This window comes from Drosophila mauritiana, chromosome 3L (assembly GCF_004382145.1).
Source record: "Drosophila mauritiana strain mau12 chromosome 3L, ASM438214v1, whole genome shotgun sequence".
NCBI classification, from domain to species: Eukaryota; Metazoa; Arthropoda; class Insecta; order Diptera; family Drosophilidae; genus Drosophila; species Drosophila mauritiana.
The window spans coordinates 16,021,977-16,048,931 of NC_046669.1; the positions used below are offsets into that span (position 1 = coordinate 16,021,977).

The 26,955-nt window shown below is 42.0% G+C and overlaps 2 protein-coding genes across 2 annotated transcripts in view; one reads left to right on the plus strand and one right to left on the minus strand.

Annotated features, from left to right (window-relative positions):
• The window catches only part of LOC117140288 (elongation factor-like GTPase 1), a 73,508-nt gene that overhangs the window by 3,033 nt on the left and 43,520 nt on the right, over positions 1 to 26,955 (plus strand). The window lies entirely within an intron of this gene.
• On the minus strand, positions 75 to 26,742 carry LOC117140289. The gene is made up of 5 exons (XM_033303126.1): positions 24,910 to 26,742; positions 4,092 to 4,240; positions 3,924 to 4,002; positions 1,465 to 1,615; positions 75 to 1,393 (listed from the first exon to the last, which is right to left on the minus strand). The coding sequence occupies exons 1-5, from the start codon at positions 26,377 to 26,379 to the stop codon at positions 681 to 683; spliced, it is 2,562 nt and encodes an 853-aa protein (XP_033159017.1). The 5' UTR covers positions 26,380 to 26,742; the 3' UTR covers positions 75 to 680.

Below are 26,955 nucleotides of genomic sequence, written 5' to 3' on the forward strand. Positions count from 1 at the left end.
CTTACGTTTTTCTATTAAAAAGCTTATAAGAATCGAAACTATTGCAATCATACTTTAAAGATGTTTTTAAAATGTTTTTTAAATAGTATTTTATTTAACTACTAGTAAATGCAGCTTAGGTCTAAACATAAATAAGCAACTAAATTTAGGTTAAATAATTTCGGTGTTGGTTTATGTATTTAATTATCATTTTGTTCAAAGGTTTACTTTTTTTAAATAGTTTCCAGTTTTGCACCTAAACTATTCGTTTAAATCGTTAAATATTAGTTTAAAAAGTTGAGGCCTTGTTTACGCTTAAATGCAAAACAAATTAATTAAACAATTAGTGCGATCGTGCCCGGGCCCGTGTAATTGTTTAATTAATTCGTAAATTGTTTTGTAAATAAATACATGTATAAATATATAAATTAAGAGGGATGGTGGTACGCTGGGAAGAAATGCCAAGTGAAATGCCTAAAAACATGTTTTTAAATTATGAAAAGCTTAGCTAATTACGTTACGTTACGCTAGACGTTACGTGACGTGAACTTTACGCTTCTCGTAGCCACTTACTTCCGTTTTTCTCATCTCATTCTTCAGTCACAGTTGATTTTTGCACAGTTTTATAGTCGCCGGAAATGTCGCCTTGTGTGCTATTGAAATTGTATCTACTAGGATTGGTTGCTTGGTATTTCCGGAACTTAGTCCCAAATGATGCTCTGCTGGAATTCGAGCACGCGATCCCACGGGAACTCCGGCTCATAGTCGTCCGTATCGGGCAGGGATCGCCTGGTCCGGCTTCCGAGTGCAGCCTCCTCAGCCGTGGTGGTCAGTTCCGCTGTCACGGCTGGAACTGCTGCGGCCGCCGGTTCCGCCTCCTGTTCTGCCTGCAGAGTGGTCCTGGCCTCCTCCTCCTCAGCCGCTGGAGTACTGCTGCTCGGCTGCTCCTCGGCTCCGGTTCCCGATCCACTCGATATAGCTTCGATGGGCGGCAGATCGCCACGTCGCTCGTTGTTGCGTCCGTAGTTGCTGCTCGGGAAATTGTTGATCGAGAACTGATCCGGGCGGAAGTTGGCGGAGCTATGGCTACCACCGCTCTCCGGTCGGTTGAGATACTGGTACGAGCTGCTGCCTCCGCTCTGGAAGCTCGAGTCCTGCGGCTGGTAGTTGGAGCTGATGGCCGAGCTGCCCGAGGAGCTGGAGCCACCGTATATGGGTCTGCCGTAGCTATCCTTCTGGCCACCCAGCGTGGTGCCCACCGAAGGGCGATAGAAAGGCTTCTGGAGTTGATACCTCTTGGGTGGCTGGTTGCTTGGCTTCCGCACCGAGTATCCCTGTTTGACGCACATCATGCCGAATACTCGGATTCCGGGCACGCTGGCATAGGTGGGCTGGTCATGGGCCATGGGTCCCTCTGCAAGGTGATATTTTTATTTATATATAGCTTATTATTCGCTTTTAAAGTTATTAAATGTCTTAACTTACCCATCTTGAAGTGATCGGGACAGCGGCAGATGACCAAGTAGTGCGACTTGCCGGTACGTGTGTTTTGCAGCGCCAGAAGGGACCAATCCTTGGGCGAGCGGCACTCGCGCATCTCGGTGGTGGCCTCGCAGGTCTTGGCCAACGTAATGGCCTAAGTAGGGAATAACAAGAAAGAGGATGTTTAGGATCTGTGAGAAATGTGCACTATAACCTAATTTATGAATAACTTTTCATGGATCATTAATGAATTAGCTCACATATCGCATTGCAAGAGTAACGTAACCATTTAAATCTGCATAGGATTTTAATTGCAACTGAATTTTCCATTTTAGGCCCCTTCAACTTTTCCAGAACATAAATTTGATTAAAAAATGCTTCAGATTTTACAGCACTGTGCATCACGACTTTGAGTGGGCCGAAATGTTTATGGCTGGTCTAACCCATATTTTGTTTTAGTGCAGTCTGTCTAGACGGCAGAATGGGCTTAATGATACGCCCCACTGGCCATTCACTTTGGCCCACAGGGCAGGAATGAGAGAAAGAAAGTTACCCCGATCCCGATTTCGATCCCGATCATGACTCTAAATTGAAAGCTAGCATGCTAAACGCTATGGACAAGCTGTCACTTAATACGAGCTGCAAACTCTGGCGAAGAAACAGGAGCAGCCAGTGCCCAGGGCTTTGATTTTGATATCGGCCAGACTTTAAAGGCCGGTGGGCTGGTCCAAACACTTTGTTGGCCAAATTGCTTCGACTTGGGCCGTTTTGCTACGCTTTCAATTGGCCAAACTGATTGTCCTTTTAACTGATTTACAGCCTGGGCTACTGTTAGTGCTGTTCGCCGAACGTTAATTTGATTGACTCTTGCGGCGCTCGTTTGCATGTCAGTCGATTGGGAAAATCTTTTCTTTTGCATCTTTGCTGCTGCTGTTGTCTTTTTTTTTCTCTCTCTATTTTTTTTTTAAACCATTTTCCGCTCGCTTCATTGGCTGTGGCATTCAGGTTAATGTGGTCCGCCCGGCTGTTCCAGTTTTTCCTAACGCCCCGCTCTTGTTTTCTGTTTTCCAGCTAAACGCATTTTCATAATTTGCTGTACAGTTCCGGCAAAATGGTAAAATGGCAAAATAGCAAAATAGCAAAACAGCAACAGCAAGTGTTGCATTTAACGGTGAAGTGAAGTGATGTGTAATTATGACAATGTCTCGCACTGCCCACACTCCACACACCTTTTACGTGGAGCACTCTACGCGACTACCATTAAGCCATTAGAAATGCTTTTTATTATTTAATTTATTTGCACATATTTCCGAGCCACGCTGCTTTGCGTTTATAACTCAATTAAACGTGGGGGGGAATCTAGGGAAAATCGGGCCGAGGGAGCAGATCATGGCCAGGCCATAAAGCAAATAACATTGCAATCCATTGCAAGGTGATCTGGGAAGCTGACCTGGCCAACTGATCGTGCCTTCGGCTGTCTGGGAAGCACTCTCCTCACCAGCGAGAGTTGGGGCCGAGGATCGAGGAATCAATTTTACGACTCGATGATCCAGCAAATGAGCCTCAATTCCGTTGGTCTGGCCACAAGGGGTGATCTTCAACTGATCAAATGATACACTCGTATTGCTGGCTTCCAGCCATCGTGCTGTTCATTAATTGACCACAGCCTCGCCAAACTTTCGAGCAATTTGAAGGAGTGGCTGTGCTAAGAAGCACTCATCTTCTCTAAGTACTCAATCGATGGCTTATTTTATGGTTTTTTAAGAGTTGGAGGTGCTATTGCTTATTTTCTTGGCTATTTGGTTCATTTGGTTAATAATACATTCAGAATACTGAGTTATTATTAAATCTCACGGTATTTACTTCTTTAACTATACATCCAAAGAAGTATTCAATTGAAATTTGTTCGCTAAGTGATCAATTAGTCTGGAAGTGATATCAAATTTCTTTCAATATCCATTCCTTAGTTAAACTTGAGTGCACAAATTATGATCAAATAGACTTTTTCCAATAAACCTACCTTGTGACTAATCTATTACATCTTAATAACTACTTCCTATGCGAGGTCGAGTATTTCCCGAATAATTATCTGCCCAGCTTCGAGCAATTACCAAGCATGAAATTCGTGTCTTTTGTCAGCGATCTGCTCTATTTAACCACCAATGATCCCACTGATTCCATCTTGCACTAACTCATTTAAAAATAGATCAAATTATATTTGTGGTCCGGCAGTGAAGATTTCGTTTTCGACTTCCCAGAGATCCGGAGTCGTGCCGGTGAGAACCTGCAACCATCTATTGAACTAATGATCAACCGAGAGTGATCTAACAAATGATCTGGAAATGCCTACTGCTGTCAGTTGCACTTTCGGTTCCCAAGGGATCCTACAGTCGTGGCCCCTGGGCAATTATCTAAGTAACTCGGTTGCTATAAAATGAGATTGAGAATGCGAATGAGCTCACCTTCTTCTTGGTATCGCCAACCAATTTTGTGGTATGCTGATCATCTTCATTCAGACTGGCCGAGCAGGGATCACGATATCTGCGAAGGAGATGTGGATTAGATTCGCTGGATTAATTAGAGCCTGGCGGCGGGAGTGACAAGTGGGTAGGTCCAATCTAGCAACTCACCTGGATGGACAGGCGCACAGTGGTTGGGTGTAGTTCAATCTCACGTAGACGGCGTTACAGACTTGCTGAATGGCACACTCGGGCAGCAGATAGATGTGCTGATTGTGCGGGTAATAATGATATTTCGTCGGTTTCGCTGTCGCCGTTTTCTGTAAAAAAGAAGAAGAAAAAGCCATGAGTACGATGAGATTCAGCTCCTGTTGATTGATGTGGCGAAAAGGGTTTGCCACCTCCTCCTACTACTCCTCCTCCTCCTCCTCGAGCCATTTCCTTCTTCTATTTGGCTAGCAATTAAAGTTGCTCTGCTGGCCGGCTGGCGAATGTTTGCTCCTCGGAGGAAAAAGGTGTCTTGTCGAGGTGTTACAAAGTGTTGTTTGTCTACTGCCAGCTTTCTGGCGTGGATGAAGTGCGAAATTGACGCTCACCCAGTTGGATTGTTATACCCATCCACATTCCATCATTCCATGTGGACCATCGCCCTGCCAAAAGTTTTCATTTCGCACAGTGCTTTTCATTCTCGTCTCAGATAGCAATTGATTGTTAAATATATGAAAACACAAGTTGAAAGCTAACATAAATCTAAGGTAGTTACTATTAATTCAAAGGTCTTAAATAAAGTTTTGGTTGGTAAATCAATAAAATATCATTTATCCTTATATTGAGGATTCTAAACCTATGCGATTTGTAAATATAAGAACTATGACAATATTAGTAAATTAAAGGGTATTCCAAGTGTCGTTTTGGTATATTCCTCATTTTTTTGCGAAAGATGAGGATGGTCTCCTACCAGGCATCCCAGCACTTTGAGCTGAGGAGAGCTGAGTTGCGTTGCCTTGGTTAAAGCAGGTTAATGGCAAACGAGACCCTCACATAATGCCACACAAAATTGCTTGGCTCGCCTTGCAACGCGTTGCAACGCGCCTTTTCCGCTGATGATGGGGAGGGGAACAAAGTTATTAAGAAATTGATGCAACTTGAAGGGGAACACGTAAAGCCGAGTGTGGGTATATGGCATATATATGTACATATATATCATATATATGTGAGTAGTAGTAGTAGGTAACCCTGGGTAACCGGGTAAACTGCCAAACGCACTTTTACTTGTAATTTCCAGCCATCTCCCTTTCGTAGCCCAGGCCACCTGACCCAACCCATCAGCCACTTCCTTCCTGCGACCATTTCCCAGTGTGTTTTTCCCCAAGTTGTTTTTCATTTTGGGAAAACTTTTACCGACAGCTGGGGGAACTCAGGATACTCTCTCCCTTCAATTATTCTTTCCCCTTGTTTGGCTATTAAAAAGTTTTCGCAGTTGAATTTTCTTAGTGCTTACTTGGGGCACTTTTCAGTCGGCATTCATGACACAATTGATGGTAGTTTCCATTTCTAGTGTTGCAGCATTACATTTCCCTTTTAGGTAGTTTTTAATTATTTTGTAATTTGTTCTCTTGTTATCAATGCGTGTAAATGCATACTTGGAAATGAAAAGAGCTGTTGGAGTATCTGATGAGTTAATTAGTTTACAAAACGGGGCAAGATTAGGAGGGAATTAAACAGAATAATTCACTCAAGTCACTATTATTATTATTATTGTTCCTTTCAGTTGTTTTTACTTTTCCTTTAACACTTCATTGTAGTTACCTCAATTGTCTTAGCTGAGCTGCAAAAAGCTTTCCATTTAGCTAACTTATCGATCTAGTTTACAGGCACCTTGAACCCCATTTTCCTTTTTCTAGCGCCCCGAATTCAGCTGAAACTCAAACAATTCCCTTTTCCTACTTAGCACATAATTGAACAGAAAGCATCTTTGGTTTAGGCCAAATTGCCGGGCCATGATTTGCCCGGAATGGAACGGTACTTCCCATGTCAGTCATTTGCCATTCATCCATTCATTCGGCTATTCAGCCATTCAGCCATTCAGCCACCTACTGTCAGGTAGGTCTGCTTTCTGGCAAGAGAGTGATTTACACTGACCCTGACCATTATTATTGAATTTTTGCCGCTTGTACTTTGGCTTTTCTAGCTCTTCGAGCTCCTCAGGCTTTTCCAGCTTTTCCAGCTTTTCCGTTTCCCTATTTGGCGTCAGCTGGTTGTCGCTTCTGTCCAAATGTCCAAACTGTCGCCGCCAATGCCTTTGTTTCCACTCCACACTCCGTGTTGCCGTATTGCCTTGCTGCCTGTCTCTTTCACTTTGGCTAAGTACATTTTTAAATATTTACCGTGTACCAATGCAGCGGATTGGAGTGGCGGATTGGTGGGGAAGTCCCTAACTAGGCCCTAAGCCAAAAGAATTTTCCACGAACTGCAAATTAAAGCGTTTTGTGTTGCTATGTTGTCCGCTTTTCACACAGGTTAAAGTTCAGCCGGTGGCAGTTAGCAAGAGATACTCCCTCCATTTCGCTTTTAGTTTTTTTTGGATTTTCAGTTTTTTTTTTCGGTTTTTTTTTCTGCCCCTGCCCACCCAAGTGCCACTTGAAAATCGTGTTCTCCGATGCCAGCTTCCTGCAATTTGGACTGCAACTCGGAGTCGGAATCGGAATCTCGACGCGACCTTTCACGGGTTGTGTTTCTTTTTCTGCACTTCGTGTTATGGGTTTTTTTCTTGTTTGAATTTTTGGAGTGCCATGAATTGCGTTTTGATTGAAAAGAAAGTGACATTTCCGTTGATTTTCCTTTAGCCGAATGGCTCTTTAAAGTTTTCCTTTTATGCAACTGGCAACTCTTTCGTTCGGTTTTGGATGCTAATTCGTTTTTCTATTTACCATTTGCCCGGCCAAATGACGTGGAAAATGTTTCTTTTTGTTTGTTCCATAACAACATTGCATGGTAAATAGCAAACAACAAACAGTAAATTGCAGTGGCAATCGCAGAAACAAGCTGTGTGCAACACGACGTATGCGTGATTTGTTTGCTGATGATGAATGCCTGGCTTATTGACTTGTTTCGATGGCCATGATTGCCACTTGATTAGCTGCGTCTTGATGAGCCATTGATGGGTGAGATTTCGCCAAAATATGAATGCGAAGAATTGCATTTGAGTGCCTTGGGAAATTGTGATTTTTGGTGGGAAAAATCAAGTGAAAGCCATGAAAAACTCGCACATATTTCTATGCAAATTAGATGAAGATATGGGATATGAAGTTATGCTGCAGTGATTGAAGCTGAAGTAATTTAAATAAATTAAATCTGTAGTTGCTTTAAACTTGACTCACATTGAATACAAATAATTGCTAGATAGATAGATTGTAAACTTGGTTGTATAGAAGCTACTTTGTTGTTGAAAATATTGTGTTTTCGCCACAAAATCACACCCGAACTATCTTCCACTTGGTGATGAACAATTTTTAAAATAACAAATTGCCACATTTGTCTTCCTCACTTCACAGCCAAGTTGATTTTCAGTTTCTCCGCCTTTGGTTTTGCACCTAACAAGCCTGGCGAACAAGTCCTGCAGTCAGCAGCATTTCTCTTCTCGGATTTCAAGTCCTCCGGCCGTATGCGACTTAGCCCCATCGTACATCTTTGTGCACCCTGAACAGGCAGGAATATATATATACACCTATATGTTTAAGCCGAGTCGCCATTTAGAGGCTTGATTTATGCCAGCAGCTCGAAATTTACTTTTAATGAGGGAGCCGGCGATGCCAAGGAGCCGAAGCTAAACGCATGTAAGCGACAGCAGCGGCAGCTTGTATCTATATATCTTGCAGATGCGAAAACGCCGCCACTTGTTATTCAAATCAGCTTGAAGAGATTCGCGAGTGGAGGAAAAAAACAGTCACATGAAATTTCACCGCTTTGACTGCGGATAGAGCTACTACTTCTCAGACTCAATACCAAAGACAAGACTCAGGACTTGAGATTTAAGACTCAAGACTATCGTCTTCAGATTCAATGGAAATTTGCATGGCTAAGGCCGCAATTAATAAATCATTTTCATTTCATTTTCATTTCGAAATTTGATTTAATTACGTGAAAGTCTTCGTGTATCTCACACCTACCATTTTCAGTGGGAAATAACTGAAAATTAGTTGCCATTATTTAGGCATAACTCCGTTCTCCCTCTCGGTTTTTGTTTGTTATTTAATTTTATGCTCGAAGTGAAACCGAAATTTATTTTTTCAAGCACTTTCGTTGAAGTTCTGCGCCCGAGGTTTGCTTTTATTGTTATTTATAAAGCGTGAAGCTTCAAGTAGTTTGTCTGTCTACTCACGGATGTATCTTTCTTTTCGGACCAGACCTTTTTCATTTATTTGACACGACAAGCTACCGAAAACCTTACACTTGCACACTTACACATTTCACTTGAGATTGTGGTTATTTTTTTCTATTTCACCCCTGTTAACTGTAGTTTCTCATGCAAATCCAGGCACAAAGCCGTTTGTTTATTTGTTTGTTTGTTTGTTTACCATTATTTATTTGTTTGTTTGCCTAACGCTTTTTCCCCTTTGCGCCGGACGGGCAATTGATAATTATCATCATCATCGTTTTGGCCATCATCATCATCCCGCACAGCATCCAACCGCAAACCCGGTAAAAGTCATTCGCATTGGTGGAACCTCCAGCTGGCCAGCCGTTTCCTATTCCTCGATTTCAATGGCCTTTTGGTCTTTCGGTGTTTTCTGAGTAGCCCCAAGCTCTCGTAAACTCTCAACACTCTCAAGTTGTTTATGTCCGCAGGTTGTAATTAAAATGTTCAATAAATCGTACAGCCTGATTGCAGATATTTATATTTTGTTGTTTTTCGGTTACCAGAATTGCCCAGTTATTTGGGAAAAATCGCAGGCCAACGGATATTTTGCATATGAGCCTGAGTATTAAGTTAAACCGCGGTTTATGGATTCTTCATCATAAAAAGTTTGAGGGGATAGACACAGTTAAAAGTTATTATCTTTAGGCAAGAGCGCGTGGAGTAATAATAAGTTTTAGTCGTTTAAATTTAACTAAGCGTGTAGTAAAATTTCTTGCTTAAAAGGAAATTATTTTTTTTAATAAGCCTTACTAACATAGTGTGTCAGTGACTCATGCCATTGAAAGAAAAATGCGCTTCACTAAATATGAAATAAAGTCATGATATTTCAGCATTACATTATTTCCGTTTTGCTCTAAAAATAAGTGATGTAAACTGCTAGAAAAAATTACCTAGTTACTCCCATTAAAAAGGTCAACTTTATTGCCCTGAAAGTGCATCTTAAAAATCCAAAAGAATTGTAAGAATTAAAATCTTTTAAGACTCTTCTCTTTTTAAATCAATGTTCAGATAAATATACTTTGTTGGTATGTAACTTTAACTAAACCAAGCCATATTTTCCCTACTCTTTCGTTTGAGCCACTCCAGATCTTTGCCAGACATTCAGGCCGCTGAACGCTGACCAAAGTTGGCTCTTTGTGGATGCGGCCTTCTGCGCTGCGCATGCGTAACTGATATCCATCTTAGGCGGTGTTACAATTTTTTTTTTGTTTCTGCGCTGTTTTTCCGCGCATAACTTGTCAAACGGCAAACAAAGGTGGAGCTGAAGATGAAGATGACGATTGCAGATACAGATACACGAAAAAAAAAGAGATTATGCGTACTAATGATCGATACTAACTTTATGTAACTAAAATTTGAGAAAAAATACGAAGACAGTTCATATGAAAATGATATTATACAACAAAATAGTTTCGCCGAAGAAGATATTATTTTTTTCTGTGCAGTGAGAAAAAACCAAGATGCATAAAAGGCAATTACATGATTTGGCTGGCAATGAAAAAGGGTAAAAAATTGTTGAATAATCCAACAGCAAGCACTACATTCCATACCCAATTCAAGCAGTCGGCCAAAGACGTGTTCATAATTGTCATCTTGGCCAAGTCGATGAAACTGAATCCGAAGAATCGAAGAATCGAAGAATCAGAATCCGTTTAATGTGTCAACCGCAGAGCGAGCGCTAATTTGTTCTAGTGTTTCTCTAATGCCATTCGGGCCAAGTTAGGGTATTTTGTGTTTGGTCATAAGCCCTGTTGTTGGCGGCCAGATGCTCCGGATTACATTTGGCTTTAATGCCCAGTGCCGTAATAATAATATTTTTACATTTCTTGCCCCCCTCTCGGTACTTGGGTGTTTTTTTCTCGGTTTTTTGTTCATTTTTTTTTTTTTTGTTAAACACTGCTGCTGGCCGAGTTTATTGTTCTAGTTTTCGTGGCCATCGGGGTCCGCTGCGGTCCGGTCCGGTCCTTAACAGTTCTTTCGGCTCGTTGGTTAAGGTTTGTTGAACCTTTAATGACTTTAAATGCCAGCTATGATATGGTCTTTAATGCACGTTTATGAGTTACTGAGTTACTCCGGCCGTGCCACCGTTCTTTGGGACACTTTGTGGGACAGAATTAATGTTGCTGCCATTACGGTAACGATTTGGTCATGATACCCAGGGGAAGTCTAACATTAGTCGGTAATATTACAAAGTGGGGCTAGCCGGATGCTTGGAACATGGCTTCTTATTGCCGGAAAAGGTTTACATTTGAAATTTGGAAAGTTTTAAGTGAATTATTGGTGCTACTTTCTGTTGATTCTCAGCTAAAAGTTATCGATGTGCAAGACTCAACTTGGGTAAATTATATTTTTTAGGATATACCATATACATACGTTTAATGAATATGAATATATTTAAGAATTTTCATTGAATATTATTGTAAATAATACTTTGAGCTTTGATTAAATCTTTTGTTTTTAGTTCTAGTAAAATACTGAATACTATTCTGAATACTATTCATGTAAAATTCTATAAAAAAATCACTTTTCTCGTTCAAATCTCGATTAGCTATCACTTTCTTCGGCGTTCTTTCGCAGTTTACTCATAAAAAACTAACCCAAATAGGCCCCAAATCCATTCGTTTTCTGTGTACATTTGTTCAAGGCAAACATGTCGAACAAATTCACTTAAAAAAAAGAGGAGAAGTTGGTGTGTATGAATCGAATCCATAACCATTTGATGGCTCATACTTCAGGTCTGGTCGTTTACCCCGAACAATAGGCCAGCAAAGTGGTCAAAATGTTTTGGTTTGTTTGTTGTCATTGCCGCTTTTAACCGCTAAATCGCATAATAAACCTCGCGCCAATCTGGGGGGCCAAAAACCTGGACTTTTTCTTGGCTTTCGGCCGCCTCTTTGTTTTCCGAATCACGTACTCTAAATGGTCATTGTGGTGGAGAGATGTTTACCTGAAAGATGCAAAAGAAAGCGAAATTAGTATGTGGCCAAAGTAATGTTCGAAACATTCAGACAAAATTGCAAATAAACTTGAGCTGGAGAATTGTAATTGAAAATTAAAATTTAATATACGCCAAGCGAATTTTGTTTATTTTTTTTTGAAGCCAGAGAAAAATATGTGATTGCATTTCTTTGGGGTCTGCTAATGGTTTCATTTTGTTGAGGAGTCTATAAAATTTTTTAATGTCTAATAAATGATTTAATTGCTCATTTAAATGAGCTATTTACTTGGCAGAGGTTTCAAATTAAAATGGAAAATATGCAGAGACTGCAAATAATTCCTTTGTCGTGCCTAATTACTGCAGCTGTTTGCTTTGTCTCGATTCTCCGGAGTCTTCTATCAAACATAATGTGCAGTAGGTTGGCTCGTCTTCTTCCTCTTTGGTTTTTGGGGCCTTGGGGCCAAACACTTTCTTTTATTGGACTTTCTTCGCGTTCTTTTTCCAAGCCATGCCACTTTTTTCTTGCTATTTTTTTTATCAAAGTAGCGCACATTGCACATCTTATTCACCGCCCCCTGCCACGCCCCCCGAAGGCCCTGGGGTTGCGTTTCGGCTTTTGTTTTGCATCTGACAATTTACTTTTCGCATGGCTTTTTCCACCATGGAGGCCAGCGAGAAAAAGAGGTGAGAGATAAAGATGCCGACATTACGCGCTTTGCATTTTCCATTTTCCACTTTACATTTTTCCTTCTATCAGTGCGATGTGTTTTTTTTTATATTTCTGTGTTAATTATTAGCTTCCGCCTCGAAGGGAACACGCTGCAGTGATTCCACTTCTGGGCCAGAGCTATTACACTTGGCTAATGTCTGTATTAGCCAACTTGCAACAAGTTGCACGAGCTTCGACTGGAATGCGAATGTGTTTCCAGGTACCTGGTACCCGTACCCAAGTTGAGGGGTCAGGGAAAAGACCGCTCAAAGGAAATGCCATTTTACCGACTCTCATGATAGAAACCTTTAGATATAGCCATTAATATGAAAGTGCAATTCAAACGGTTTTATTGTTCTTTTGCAAGTGTTACTTTTACTAGTCATAAAAGTTTATAGATGCAATTGTTTTTCTTGCCATCAGCGGCTTTAACTCATAATTAAAAACTTTACACCTGATTTAAGCCAATGATGGTATTTTATGCCGTATATGCAAAAACACAATTTAAATGAAATACTTTTTAATATTTAAAATGGAAAGTATGAAAAATGTATATTCACTAACTTTTTGCATTTTCAAAAAACAATTGCTTTTTTATTGATCCTAAAAGTGTATTTTAATGGCTATTGTTTCCTAATGCATTGACACTAAAAGTATTTTCCCAACTTGCTCCTCAAAACAACAAACAACCATGACTAATGTTTCTAAGGCCGTAAAAACTCGAAGTCGGCAATATAAAGCGAATTCCTAACCCTTTTCTTGATCTTCTTCTTCTGAGTACAGAGATTGCAGGCAAAGAACTTGTAGATACACTGATGTATCTGACCAACAGCTTCACTCCTTTGGTCATTTGTAATGTGCGACAGATTTTGTGTTTTGCTCGTAGAAGGCAATTTTCACAGACTCGGGCAATTGGGATTTGCATTTCGTGGTCGCCGGACCAAAATGGACCGAGCAGATACGTTCGTTGAGCTTAACAGTAAAACCAATCGGCAGCCAAGAATGGTATCTAATAGATACGTGGCTGAGCTCGGCATTTACAGCTATCAATCATAATTAAGTGAATGATAATCAAAATGGACAGCATTATGAAAGCTGCATCTTTGTGAGTTGCTGAGTTTCAGAGTTTCTAAGTTTCCGAGTCTCTGGTTCTCTGGATATCTGAATATCTGGATATCTGAGTTCCATAGTTTCTCAGTTTCGGTCTCGGTCTTGGTTCTCTATTATTATGGATAATGATAAAGAGCCGCAGATCGAGCGGATCGGAGAGTCTTCTTCTGGGCTCATTCTGCAGTTCGTTCCGTCTCCATCGCGCGGCACCGTTATGCAGGTCAGCCCTCTTTTCTTCTTTGCCAGCCAACCCAAGATGCAGATGCATCCGCAGCAGCCGTGCAGCTCAGCCTCATCTCGTATGCAAACGCAGCGCATTCCTGTAGCGATACGAATGTATCTTGTATCTACCATTGACATGCCAACTGCCTGGCTGGCTGCCTGACTGCCTGCTTGGCAAATTTAGCACGCTATGATCCAAAGGCTGCCTGCCTGGCTGCCTGGCTGCCTGGCTGGCTTGCATTGTAGCTTTCATTTTGCCAGGTGACAGCCAACTATGAGTGGTTACAAGGCCCCCAGTTTCGCAGCTTCAGTCTTTCTCCATTCTCCACTGGCAGGCACATTAATTTATTAGTTGCACTTGCTTGTTGCACTGTAAGAGATACGCACACGTTGAGATACTTTTTGCCGCACCACCACCATAGCACCATAGCACCATAGCACCATAGCACCATAGCTCCATAGGTACATAGCTGTTCCGTAGGCTATAGCTCCACAGATCCATTGCTGCACCGCAGGTCCGTTGGCGTTTGTCGGTTGACGGTTGTAACCGTGGCTGGCTAGTTGTCGCCTATCAAATTACCCAAGTCCGCTGCTCAATTTCAAACCGTCCAAACCGGCAGTCGGCGGCCGGTGGCCGGAGCAACCAAGTGGAGTCGCCTTCTGGGAGAGGATGCCAGCGCCACCAATGGGTCTTGGCCAAACGGGAGGATTGAGTCCACTGAATTGAGGTTTACGCGATGGCGTTTATCGTGTTTTATTGCCAAACTTGCTGCACCAAACGGGATATTCTTTTGTGATATAATTAAGGAGTTTCCGGAATAAATTTCATTTCCATGCACAATTATTGTTTTGTTGGCATTTAAAAAGCGATTGCGCTTAAGCATCATTTTTTATTTGATAAGCTATAGAAGAAGAATTTTTTTATATTTTTTGTCGGAGTATCAACCAAACTAGTTTAGCTTTCACATTTACTAAATTCATATATAAAATATTAGCATGAGCTCTAAAATGATTTAAGATGTAGGCTTGCAGTGAACAGCCGTTCTAATTAGAAGGCCTTCTCACTATTTTATTAGAGTTTCACAGCAATTCGCTGCGCATAAACCTGTCACAATCGGTGGCATCCTCATCTACATCCACGGTCGGGCACATCCTCAATCCTCGTTGGCATCGTCGTCGTCATCATCATCGTGTGTCCTATGGCCAAATGCAACCATTTGGGATGCGGACTACTTTGTTGCGCCTGCCTGCCCATCATACTGGCCACATCCATATGCGAGAGCAGTCAAACTCGATATTGCCCGCCTATGTAAAAAGTGTCTAGGGCGAGGGATTCGCTCATTAATTTTCGCGGCCATCCCGGGGTCCGGTTTTTCGGGACCGCAGTCTATGGACTCTATGGAGCTTGTGGATGACGTTGATTGAAGATGCGGTCGTGTTATGGGTGCCTGGGAATCTTCGAAACTCGGCCTGCTTTTGCCTTTGCCTTTTTTTTTTTTTTGCCAGAAACGATTAATAAAAGTGTGCAAAAGTTGGATCCCGTTCCCGTTCAGAGTTCCTAGTTTTCCCGCTTTTCCTCTGCTCTGTGATCTTTGAACTCAATTAGTGTTGTCTGGCCGGGAATCGCCAGGTGACTACCACAAATGACACATATTGGTCTTGGACTTGTATCTTGTATCTTGTGGCATAAATTTCCATTTCAAATGCCACGCCCATCGCACACGCTTTTAGCCCCCAAAGAAACTTTTGCTTTTCGACTCTGCTCGATGGTGATGATGATGATAAACTTCGATGACTTCATGGCGATAGGGTTATGGGATATGGGAACGGGTGGCTGCAGTTAGAAAGCGCATTTTTTGAAAGCAATCCCCACCACCCACCCACTCAGTCAGACACATGGAGTAATTGAAGCCTGCCGTCGGTTTTGTACCCTTTTTGCACCATTTTGCTATTTGCGGTTGGCCAAGCCACTTTACCAAACCACCAAACCAGTGCTCCCTCCAAAAACTATCTGCACTCGCAGTTGACCAACTCAATTTTCTTTGGCCAAACCAAAATCGCAAAAGGAGTTCTGCGGCTTTGTCCATTTGCTGTGCTGCGTATCGTGGCCAATTTGTTATTTTAATGATTTCGATGGAATCTTCGCACATTATTGAGCCCGGGTGGGAGTCCTCCTTCGCGGAACTTCTGTTTCTGGGAAAGTACGTGGTAGCTGTGGAAATATCTGACAAATGACCGGACAATCGCTCTGACACAACCCACAACTATCCGAAGTTCCAGCAATGCTAAAACAATATTTATCCATACAGCACTTGTAATATCCGCTGGCAAAAGGCCTTTCCAATGGGGGCTGTGTGTGTGTGTGTGTGTTAACCACCATATCGATGGGTGGCTGTCTGATTTGAGCCGAGTTTGGGTTCAAGGAGTTTTCGCCTGCCGCCAGCTGCTGTTTCGAATACGATTTTTTCCCCATTGGTGCTGTCTGTTTCTTCGGTTTCTTCTGTTTTGCCTGGCCATGGAAATTGACACTCCGGCAGCGGCTTGTTGTGCCTCGTTGTCGTCGTCTCTTATTAAAAATTGTGTCAAGTTGTCAGCGGCAACTGCAACAGCAGCCACATCGGTGTTGTCGGTGTTGTCAGTGTGCCAGTGTTGGCGGTAGATGGCCTACAAAAAGCCGAAATACAAATACGAATAACAAAAACCTGACCACACTGGCTGTAAGTGGAGTTGATGGAGTCAAATGCACTTCGAATTTTCCACAGCTCACCAAAGAAAGGAAAATGAACATGTTTTCAACTCTGATTTTTATTGCTTTTGTTTGTTAGCTTGAAGAGCTTTGATTGTAGGATGAGCATAGCAGCTGCGGAATTTCAAGTTAAATTTCTAGTTGATTGATAGATTTAGAGTTCGTATTGATTTTATTTCGAAGCTTAGTTTGCACACATTGTTGTAGATTGAAATGGATTTCAATTATTTGGGGTAACTATGATGTTGGCTTGTTTTGGGCAATAATCAACTAATATTATGATGAATAACACAATTTCCATATCAATTTAAAATGGATTTTTCTCATGCCTGTTTTCGGGCCTATCTTTCGTATAATTTGTGAACCCAATCTCCATCTATCGTCGGCCTGCTGCCATTAATTTTAATCGCAGATGAGCAATCATAGATCTACAAATTAATTGCACTTTCTAAAGAAAACTATGGGCAAAACAAAGAAAGCAATCCGGTAATTTGGCGATGAGCCATAAATTCGAAAATCAAAACTCGATTTGCGGTCGAGAGCAACTTTGACCCCCCCAAAAAAGGTCTGTGGGCCACGTTAACGTTAATTCGGCAATTTCTATGCCCGCCTGCAATTAAAGGGGTAAGGTTGAAGAGAGGGGTTTTCCATCTTCAGACGATATCGAACATGCAACCAGCGTTTTTTTTTTAACCCACTCAAAACTCGATTCCCAATCACTCCAGACACTCACTCACGACAGGTGAATGCAATCAACGATCGAAATAATGTTTGAAAATTGTATTTGAATAGCGAATCCACAATGCGTTCATAATACTCCTTTTTTTTGCCAGCTGATTTTTGTGCAGCAACTACTTTTACTCCAGATTGCCAGGGTGTTGCACTTGTACAATTTATGTCTCAGAGCACGTAGAAAGTGGGAGCTGGAAGTTGGCCAAAGGTAGTATCTTCCATAGTTTACAATGTTTTTTTTCAGGTCCTGAAATGCTGGTAGCATTTTTCTGGGTGGCATTTGGTGGACATTTAAATTGCTAATTCGTGGGCGTGGTGGCCCCTCTTCCAAAGGTCCTATGTTGCAACTTTTGCTGCCGCTGCTGCTGTTGCATTTATTTATGCTTTCTTGTTTTGCTTATAAATTGTAATTCCCTGTTCCCAACTTGAAATGCGCAAAAAGTTTCCTTTTCCCCGTTTTTGGGGCGGGGTGCATAATTTGTTTGGTCTAGAGTAGAGCTCGCTTCTTTGGCATCGACGTGGCTTGCTTTATGGCAGCCACTGTGTTATAAAATTGTTAACAAATGGCCCGGCTTATCGTCGAGCATGAGGCTTTTATGCCCCCTTGTAATGGAGATTTGCTGGCCTTTAGTTGGCCCAGAAATAAATGTGAATTTGAGTGGCAGTCGGCGAAGTCAAGAGCGTACATATTTTAGAATGCAGCATTTGCATTTATTTATTGAAATAAATTGGTAACAACGGTAAGATACAATTCTATCTTTTAGGATGCTCATAATTTAACGAACTCTCAAGGACTAAATAGTAATTCGTTGTCAACTTTATTTGAATTTAAAGTCATCAAATTGGTGTTGTTTGTGTGTATATTTAGTTTCTATGTATCATATTTGTTTGCATTTGATTAGCAATTTGGTAACTTAAAGTAAGTCAATTTGATTTCTCCACAATTCTGATGGATCCAAGTTATTTTGAATTAAAAGCCACACAAATTGATCCAAATAATCCGGAGTGGCTAACTGTCTGGCCAACGAGAGCGAATCGAAAACCACAAAATTGGGTTTGGATATTTCTAGGTTTTGATTATTTCGAAAAGTGCATTTGTGTATTAAATTTATAGACCATAAATGCTAAGGAGCCAGTCTTATAAATTATTTATCAATTCGATGTAGCAAAAGGCAGCAGCAGCGCCAATTGAATTAGCCATCAAAATGCCAAAAAAAAAGAACAGCAAAAATCGAGAGAAGCGGAAAATGCTGGATATATGAAAAAAAAAACAAAAACAAAGAAAAATGTGATTTAAATGCAATTGGTTTTCCTCGTCGCTGTTGTGTTGCTGTTTTTTTTTTTTGTACAATTACACGACCTAGAAAGCCAAAGCAGCAGAAAGTTGCTGTAGAGAAGAAAGCCAAAGACTGAGTCTCTTGGCCAAAAACTGCGCGAGACAAAGACACAAATTCGATGGCCAGGATCGAGAAGAAGATGAAGGTGAAGTTCGGCGGGGCCAAGTGGAATGAAAGATGTTGGAAGTATCTCATAGGTCGTTCGGGTCTTTGTAATGCAAATAGCTGCAGTTGTTCCAACTGGTGGGCACTGCGAGGGAATTCCCCCTCACTTGTAGTAGAGACATTTGCAATTAGTTTGCCAAATGCTGTGAGATCTTAATTTGGTCGTGAGTCTTTTCGCTCTGCGAGATGCCAATGAAGTTGGCCATTTCCCCAACATCGTCCTACACATTTTTTTTATTTTATTTTTTTTGTAGCTCCGTCTAAGTGTCAGGTTTGTTTTATCCGAACTTGATGTAGTTTGTTTTTGGCAGTCGGCCTAATGACTATTTACACTCTCACTCTTTCTCCGTGGTGGAGGAAAAAAAAGAGCGATCAATGGAAAGTGCAGCCCTCATTAGTATATCAATGTCTTGTAGCAGCACGATCTGCATGATCTTTAGGGTACCATTTAAGGGGTATTCCCGCAGTTAGAGGGGCATTTATATGCATTTATGTAAAATACCCTTTTCTTACATCGTGCAGACCAACAATGATGGTCGATGATCATTGGCTATCTATGTCAACAAATATGATGTGGAAAATAAGAAGTAATCTTTGGATTTTTCCACTTAAATCTTTGATTTGAATTTGATAGTTAGGAGGAATCTTTTTCTTTGGACAATTGGTAAAGGTAAATAAATCTTAACTGACTACCTTATTTATCAAACGCATGAGATATCACCCATCTCATTTGCTGATGATCTTCCAGGGATTCCAAAGCTGAGCCTACATTCCGTAATTGAATAGCGTGCGGCGAGATAAATGCCTCGCCAAATGGCCAGTTCTGGATGCTCAAGTCATTGCCATAAATTGCGAATCGTTCGTTAAATTATGGAATGGGCACAGTGGGTATTCACTACCCAGATACCAAATACATATATATATATATGTATGTATGTATGTATGCCCCGGATCTTGAGTTAATTGAAAAGACTTCTTCGACATCTATTTTTACACCGGATTTTTCCCTTTCTTTGGTCGGCTTTTATGGCCTTTGTTTTGCCTTTTGTCTTGCGAATACGACCCTTTGCCGGATTTCACTTTTCATTTCGCATTTCTGGGATTCTGCTTTATGATCTCCGGTGATGACCAATCAAAGAGAAATAATTTTCGCCGTCTGGCCAAATAAATTACAGTTATTAGTGGGTGAGATTTTTGTAGAGTCCACACGCCCATTTATCCACCATAATTGCTAGTAAAAGTTTTAATAAATCATCGCAGAAACCGAAAAAAACCGTAGAAAACCCTTTCCCAAAACAAAAACAAGCTGGTTAGAAAGCCCCACAAGATTGGCGGCTTCTCTGCTTTCTTCTGCCAGCTGGATTGTATTGGACTGGATTGGATTGGATTGTCGGAGCATTGTTCGATTTTCCTAATCATATATGAGTGCATATCGCTGCCCCTTTCTTGGCTTTCTGCATCACTGCTTTCATTTGCATTCGATAGCAGAAATGCAACTTCCGTTGCACTGAGCGAAAATATCAATATCATTTCAAATTATGCATAAACCATTTGGTAATATAGTTGGTTGATATCCTAAATATTCTATTTAAGCAACTCGCTGATATCTCAAATTAAGCTAGAACACGAATCGTATCTACGTTATGACCCATTTATATAGACTCGTTTTCTCTGAGTGATTGCAACTGGCTACCAGTTTTCCACAGCATCATCATCATCATCACCACCAATTGTCTTTGGGTTATCATCGTTTCACCGAAAGCCTTTCCTTCTGAACAATCTGAAATTAGCATAACTTTGGGCGTCTAATGTCTTTGCTCTAACGGTCAGCTTCGATCATCGCTCTGCGCCGGCATGTGTTTGTGTTAACAAGTAATTGATAAAAACAAAGCGGTAAATGTTTAACCAAAACATGTTCGGATGGAGGGGCGTTCTCCTCTTTTCCCCTTAAAAAAACCTGTGTTTGTTATGTAATGGATCATGCTCGTGGGGAAAATGTTTGAGCTGCAGAGTTGCGGTCTAAAAGAGTTCTTGATGTATGAGCTGTTGACTTCTCGATTAGAGAGCTGTTGAGTCTCTTGAATTGCCAGGGGAAAATTAGTATAAAAGTGGTGAGATTTTTCATGTTGATTTGGGTCCATAAGCAGAAGCCTCTTTAAAGAAGCGGAGCTTTAAAGAAACCAAGCTTGGCTTGGTTTTCTTCAATGTCGTTGCTGAACTCTTAATTCACAATCATTGAATTGTTTCAGCTGTCATTTTGCACTTTCAATTAGACGATGTAAACGTCAAATTTTCATGCTTGATTTCCTCGCAACTTTCTTGACTGTGTTTGAAAAAAGCCCACACACACGGTTTCACAGAGAGACCCCGATAAGTGCACTTTTCCATGCTTCTTCAGGTTGTCAGTCATCGACTGACCAAGTCACGCCTTCTTCCGCTGTCCACATGTTTCTATATGTGTATATAGGGAAAATCGGAGGCAGCTGCCGATGTCTGTTAAATTGTTAGACAACAAATTTCACACTCTTTCACGAACCGTAGGAGGGTTTTCCTTTGTCTTTGATTTGGCACCGCCTTCATATCTTTTCTCTTTTTTTTTACGTTATGATTTCTAGAAAACCACATTAACTGCAATTCACTTTTTCAACATTATTTTTCATGTTTTCCATTCGGTTACATACTTGGCTGCCAAGGCTGTGATTATATGCTCTATGACTTGTGAAATTGTTAGTGTCATTGCTTTTGCAACGAGGCACGAGTCGAAGTTGGTTATAAGAAGAAAATGCCATCGAAAGTTGGGTCGAAAGTGATCGAATTGGTCTGGTTACCATGGATCGTTTGGAGGAAAAGGTCAGATGCAAAGTTTCGAGCTAACTAACCGAATAAATCGTGTGCAGTGTTTAGGTTAAGTGAAATTATCTAGTCATTTTGAAGATATTATAAATCCATTTAGTGAACTAGTTTTTCATGATAATTTGGATATATTTTATATGCTAATAGGGAATACATTGTTCTAGTAAGTTAATTCAATTTAATATACATCAATTGCCTCTAAAGATGAGCAATCTTCTAAAGATTGTTTTCGCATTGTTGCGTACGTATTTCTTGAATATTGAATACAAAAATATACAGAAAAGAATGAGAGAAATTACTGAAGCTCTCTTAGCTACAATGTTTGAGAAGCGCATAGAGAGGCGCAAAAAGGCAATGCATCAAAAGATATATAGAGATTATATAAAACCCAGTATACCCTCGACTTGCCTAAGCATAAAACTGCAGTTAAATTTTGTTGGCTTCTTTGTGTGTTGCATACGGCAAGGCTATAATTAATTATTATGAGTGGTGGTCTTCCGAAGCTTTGGCTCATGCCAAGCCTCTGGGCCTCATCATCCTCCCCGATAATTAGCCGAGTTGGAAGCGTGAAAAAGTCGTATGTTGGTGGTTGCATCACCGGAGATGTGGGGAATGAGGGGCAACCGGAGGAATTTGCAACTCATGCGAAGATCGCAGCCGGAATCAGACATGACCTAGCCATAGAACTAGCTAACGAACTAACGGTGCCTTGCCCTCTATAATTAAGCACAATCGGTTTGTCTATACAAATCAAACAAAATACATTTCGGTCTTTAGCCCCATTTGCAGTTCTAAGTCGATTGTGTTTGGCGAAGAAAGCGTGTAAATTCAACTGGCAGCGAAAGTTTTTCCCCCAGCTTGTATTATTATTTGTATGCAAATTAGCAAAGAAACGAAGCCCAATTCTTTTGTTGGTAATGTAACAATTATGCTTTCATCTTTCGATTGTTGCCAAAAACAAATGCGGTATAAAAAGGCACAAATCTATTTAACAATGTGCTAATTACACGCGGTCACAGTGCTAGATCCAAACCATAGCATTCTTCATAGTTGGCTCTCTTTCTGCGGTAACCGTAAACAAATCTTCGCTTAATCGTTAATTTATGATATTCCTAGCGGTAACCGACAGCCGGCAATCAAGACCCAACCCCGAGCTTGACGCTCCGCTGACCAAGCGTCATCATCTTCTGGAAATTCTCTTCAGCTCTGACCATCATGGGTAGCTCATAAAGTTCTTCCAATGAGCGCCGTTGTCTTGTGCAGCATTGATTCGATTTTATGACCTTTCGTAGCCCATTAACATGCTGGATGCTCGAGCATTGAATTGTAATTAATGATCACTTTTCACTCAGGTGGTGTTTAGTCCGATTTGTTTACTGAATGGAATGTTTCCAAGGTCTTGAAGTTGGGTGTAGCAGGTGCTGTATGTGTGGAGAAATGAAAACCTACATTGATCAACTGCATCCCCTCTTCGGTAGCCACACTCGTATAATCTTTTATTTGGACAGGAATGTGCTGTGTAGTACACCAGATTAGCCATCGCCTAAGCTTGAATCGTTGAGAAGCGCGGAGAGAGGCGCTGTATTGCTGTATTCTTAATGCTCTTTAGCTGGGAGAGTGTTTTTCGGTTTAATCAAATCCAACATCCATGGGAACCACCTCTTGGGATTGGCAATGAAAGGCTAAGATCCTAACTTTCCCCGGCCGACGGACCCAAATTCAACTCATTCTCAAATTCCACCAACATTCCCAGTGCGTCAAGCATAATCACATCCATTCACAGTCTTTACTGAAAACGGCATCAAACGATGCTAACCGCACAAGCGCTGTTCGATTAATCTGCAGATCAATTGATCCAGCAAACAAACAATTAAAGTCTTCATTAGACTGGTCGGGGTCTTTGCAACCCATTTAGGTGCGGATATGTGACTGCCATTTTAATTAGGCACACGACCGGCATAGAACCAGTGACTCAACCACCCATGGCCAAGTGAAACATTTTCATTTAGCTTAATTCTTTTCTCATTTCAGGTAAGTCCAAGCCACTTAGAATCTTGCAACGCCAACTCAACCTGTTTCCGTGTGCTGCTGGGTAAGTAAGTTGCTCAACCTGTCGATGATGTTGGCCGGTTGTTGGGACGCTGGAGAATAGAAGCTGGGCTATGTGTGTCGTATTGCATCGATAGCCGATCGCACTATGGCCATAAATTATGTCGTTGTTTGCGCAGAATCTCTGAGGCCGACTCAAACGCGTAGTCATTCCAGCATCCACTACCAATCATCATTGTTAGGTGCACATCAAACTTTATAGGTCAGTAGTGGCTACAAATTGCCAGCCATTCCGATGCCTGGCTGCCCAAATCATTGCCGATCCTCCACTCAGATGCCCTCCATCTTCATCGCTGTCTCGCCAAATGCAGTTTTCGGCTTGACTGTATCTAATAAGGCTTGACCAGTTCCCTTGTCCGTGTCATCAAAAAGCAGCAAACAAAACGATATGCTGCGATCCCAGCCCAAACAAACTGACCCACTCAACAATTGCATTGAAAGTTTTGGTTGCTTTCCTGCCAGTTCCCCTCCCCCTTCTTATCCTCCGGCTTATGACAATCGATTTGCAATGGAAAGCCAAAGGCCTCGAGGCGCTCCATTTATAACAAGTGGCCAGCTTTGGCCAACTACCCAAGACAGTACCCCCATACAGTTACAAAAAGAGTTGAAATGTTATTTTGAAATCTAGCGGCTTTAAGATCCATAGATTAGAAACACAGCTGATACATATGTTTTAGTTTAATTATATAAGATCAAAAGCGAAGGAAGATAAGCCGACCAAACCCAACGCAACACACTTAGCTACATATTTTGAGAAGCGCAGAGAAAGGCGCTACGAATAAAATTCAATTGCGGATTGATCTATTCAATTGAAACACTTTGAATACAATAAGCATAAAATTACGAAGAAGCTAAACATAAGCATGTAACTAATTTAAGACACTCTCATACATAAACGCAATTTTTCTCTCTGTGTGGCTTTGAACTTTTTGTGGCTCCTACTAAGCCTTCGATAGCTTCGTGTTGTTGCTGTTGTCATGGTCGTTGTCATCGCTTGTTGCTTTGTTGTTATAGTTTGAGAGTCAAGTTGTTCCAATAATTCTGCATTTGACATTCAACGGGGTTTACTTCGGTTCTTCTAGTTTTTGTTTACATAGCCCGAAACGGTTTCCGTCTTTTTTTTTTGTCCAGAGATGTCTCTGTCCCGGCGACTTAGCCCATTGTCTTGGGAAGTATGTATCTAGCTTGACAGGCGCTCGCCGCCTTTCCCCTTTCTACATTTCCCCTTCGAACTTTGTTGTTTTTTGGTGGTCATTGCTAATTAAGCCAAAGATGGGACAGTAATTTGGAAAGGAGTTATTATGTCTGCGATCTTGGGCCCTGTTATATTTATTGGAGGACATTGTGTTTATATTAAAAAGAATGTATTGTTACTATTAATATGGCTACCTAGTTTTGCAAATGATGACAAATTAACCTTTTCAATAAGGGGTTGATATTATAAATATTTATAGTGCCCACAGAAAAATTAAAAATCCTAGTTGTTTCCTGCAAAAATTGGGCCTTAATTATGGTCTTATTTGAAAAATCCCTTAATATCCCTCTTTATTAGAAATTATAATGATATATCTCACTAGCGTTTAAATGGCCTTTTAGCTTTTAGCAAATAGTAATAGTTTCCAAAAGTGTAGGTAAATGGATGCCTTACCTTGTTATCCTTGTTGCCTGCTCCTAGTTTCTGCTGGTAGTATTCCTCCCGAGCGTTTGTGTTCAGGCTGTCGATCAAGGCCGACGCATTGACATGTCCATCGTAGACCATGCTGTCATGCTGGCTGCTGTAGGTGGCCGGCGTGGCTACCGATCCTGCTGATCCTGCTGCTGCCGCCGCTGCGGATGAGGATGCTGCTGCGGCTGCCGCGGCTGCTGCCAGTGGGATATTGGCCTGGGGAGTACGGGTATACAATTGCTCGATGGGCAAGGCGGGAGCTGCGGAATTTGTGGTAGCCGAGGGAATAGATGCCGAGGACGGGTTGGATGACCCACCTCCGCCGATCGAGGGTGTCACCTTCTGCAGTGGCTTCGCTTGCTGCTGCTTCTGCTGGAAACTGTTGGTGGCCAATTTCTGTTTTTGGGTGGTGCTACTGGCGGCGGCGGCGGTGGTGCTGCTACTGGGTTTTGAGGCCGCTGCCGCATTCGCAGCTGCCGCACTCACGCTGCTCGGACGCTGACCTCCTCGTTTCAGGGCGGCGGTGACCTTGTGGGCGAAGGGTCGCTTGGTGGCCCGATTCTTCAGTTTTCCCATGGTGGTCAACGTGCGCTGCTGACTGCCCGTATTCGCGGTGGTTGTGGTGGTGCCATCGGCATCATCCGCTGCCGTTATGGCCGCTATGTTGTTATTCGATCTGGCAGCTACGAATTGATCATCGGGATCAGTGGAATCGGTGAGGGATTCATCACTGGTGGTCGCTGCCTCCGATTGGGTGGTCAGATTGGGTGAGGTGGTCTCTTCCTCCTCGTCGGTGGCCTCCGATTCCGCTTCCTGCTGACTCATATCCGTGGTCGTGGGCATTTCCTTCATTATGGTGCTCATGGCAGCCTGCTCGTTCATCGTGTTTTGCAGCTCCAGCAGCGTGGTTTCGTCTAGGATTAGGGTGGGATCCGTTTCAGCTTCGGTGGCTCCAGTGGGCAGCTGCGTGCTCTGCTCGATCGCCTCCTGATCCCGCTCCGTTTCCGCTTCTGTTTGCGATTCTTGGGTACTGGAGGTACTAGTGCTGGTACTACTACTACTGCTCCTGGAGGAGGTAGCTTCTTGCTGGTTAAACTGCTGCTCCTCAATGTCCAGGGATTCCTTGAGCCTGGCCACCCGCTCCACAATCCTGGCGAGCATATCCTTCTGTTGCTCGGGCAGATTTTTCGTATCCAACTCTAGCAAACGATCGTATTTACGGATATTCCTCTTCACGGTCTCTATGTCCGCCCGGGTTTTGGCCGAAGTCAAACCGGGCTTGGGATTGGGATTGGAGCGGGGTTGCTCCTGGAAGTAAGTCCGTGCGCGGCGGTTGCTATAGCCCACCAGTTCGATGACACCCGGATAATCTGCAGCGGAGGAGGCGACAGTGGATACCAACGCAATCAGGGCCAAAAAACAGCAGCTCCAGGCTGCACTTATCCGCACCATTTTGACCACGATTGCTGAGTTTCGTTTTCTTCAGGTTTTCTTATATCGATTTTTCGTACTATTCTTTTTTTTTTGTTTGTTTGGGTTTTTCTTCTTCTTTCTATTTTCTTTACTTTTTGCACTCGCGATTCACGTTCGGTTTTTCTTGTATTTCTCGTATTTCACTCGCTCTCGTATTAGTGTCAACTAACAGTAACTCCAAATCTTCGGACACACAGACAGACACACACGCGAGAAGTCCAGAGTCAGGAGGAGTCGGAATGACAGTATCTTCTACCAGCTGGCTGGGGACACTCTGCTTTTTGGCCACGATCCGCAGACTTCTAACGTCGGATTACAAATGTTCCAGGCCGCTGGATGGCAGCGTCTTTTAAAAATTTCCAAGCGGAAAACGCGGCGCAGACTTTTCTCCCAACTGGAGCTTCGCCATGGTAGCTTCTTTCACCAAGTTCATGGCCAGACCGGTTTGAAGGCAACATGTTGCGAGCCGCGATTCCGATTGGGATCGTTGTCGCAACCGGCGAGCGGAGTTCGATAAAGAGAACATTATTAAGCACTCTCTTTGTGTTTATGTTT

Bases quoted from the DNA above. Each gene is read 5' to 3' on its own strand.
- LOC117140289 (XM_033303126.1), bottom strand. From the start codon at position 26,379: ATGGTGCGGATAAGTGCAGCCTGGAGCTGCTGTTTTTTGGCCCTGATT. The intron at 4,003-4,091 runs GTGAGTTGCTAG...TCTCCTTCGCAG, and splicing joins CTGTGCGCCTGTCCATCCAG to ATATCGTGATCCCTGCTCGG. The intron at 1,616-3,923 runs GTGAGCTCATTC...TTCCCTACTTAG, and splicing joins TTGGCGATACCAAGAAGAAG to GCCATTACGTTGGCCAAGAC.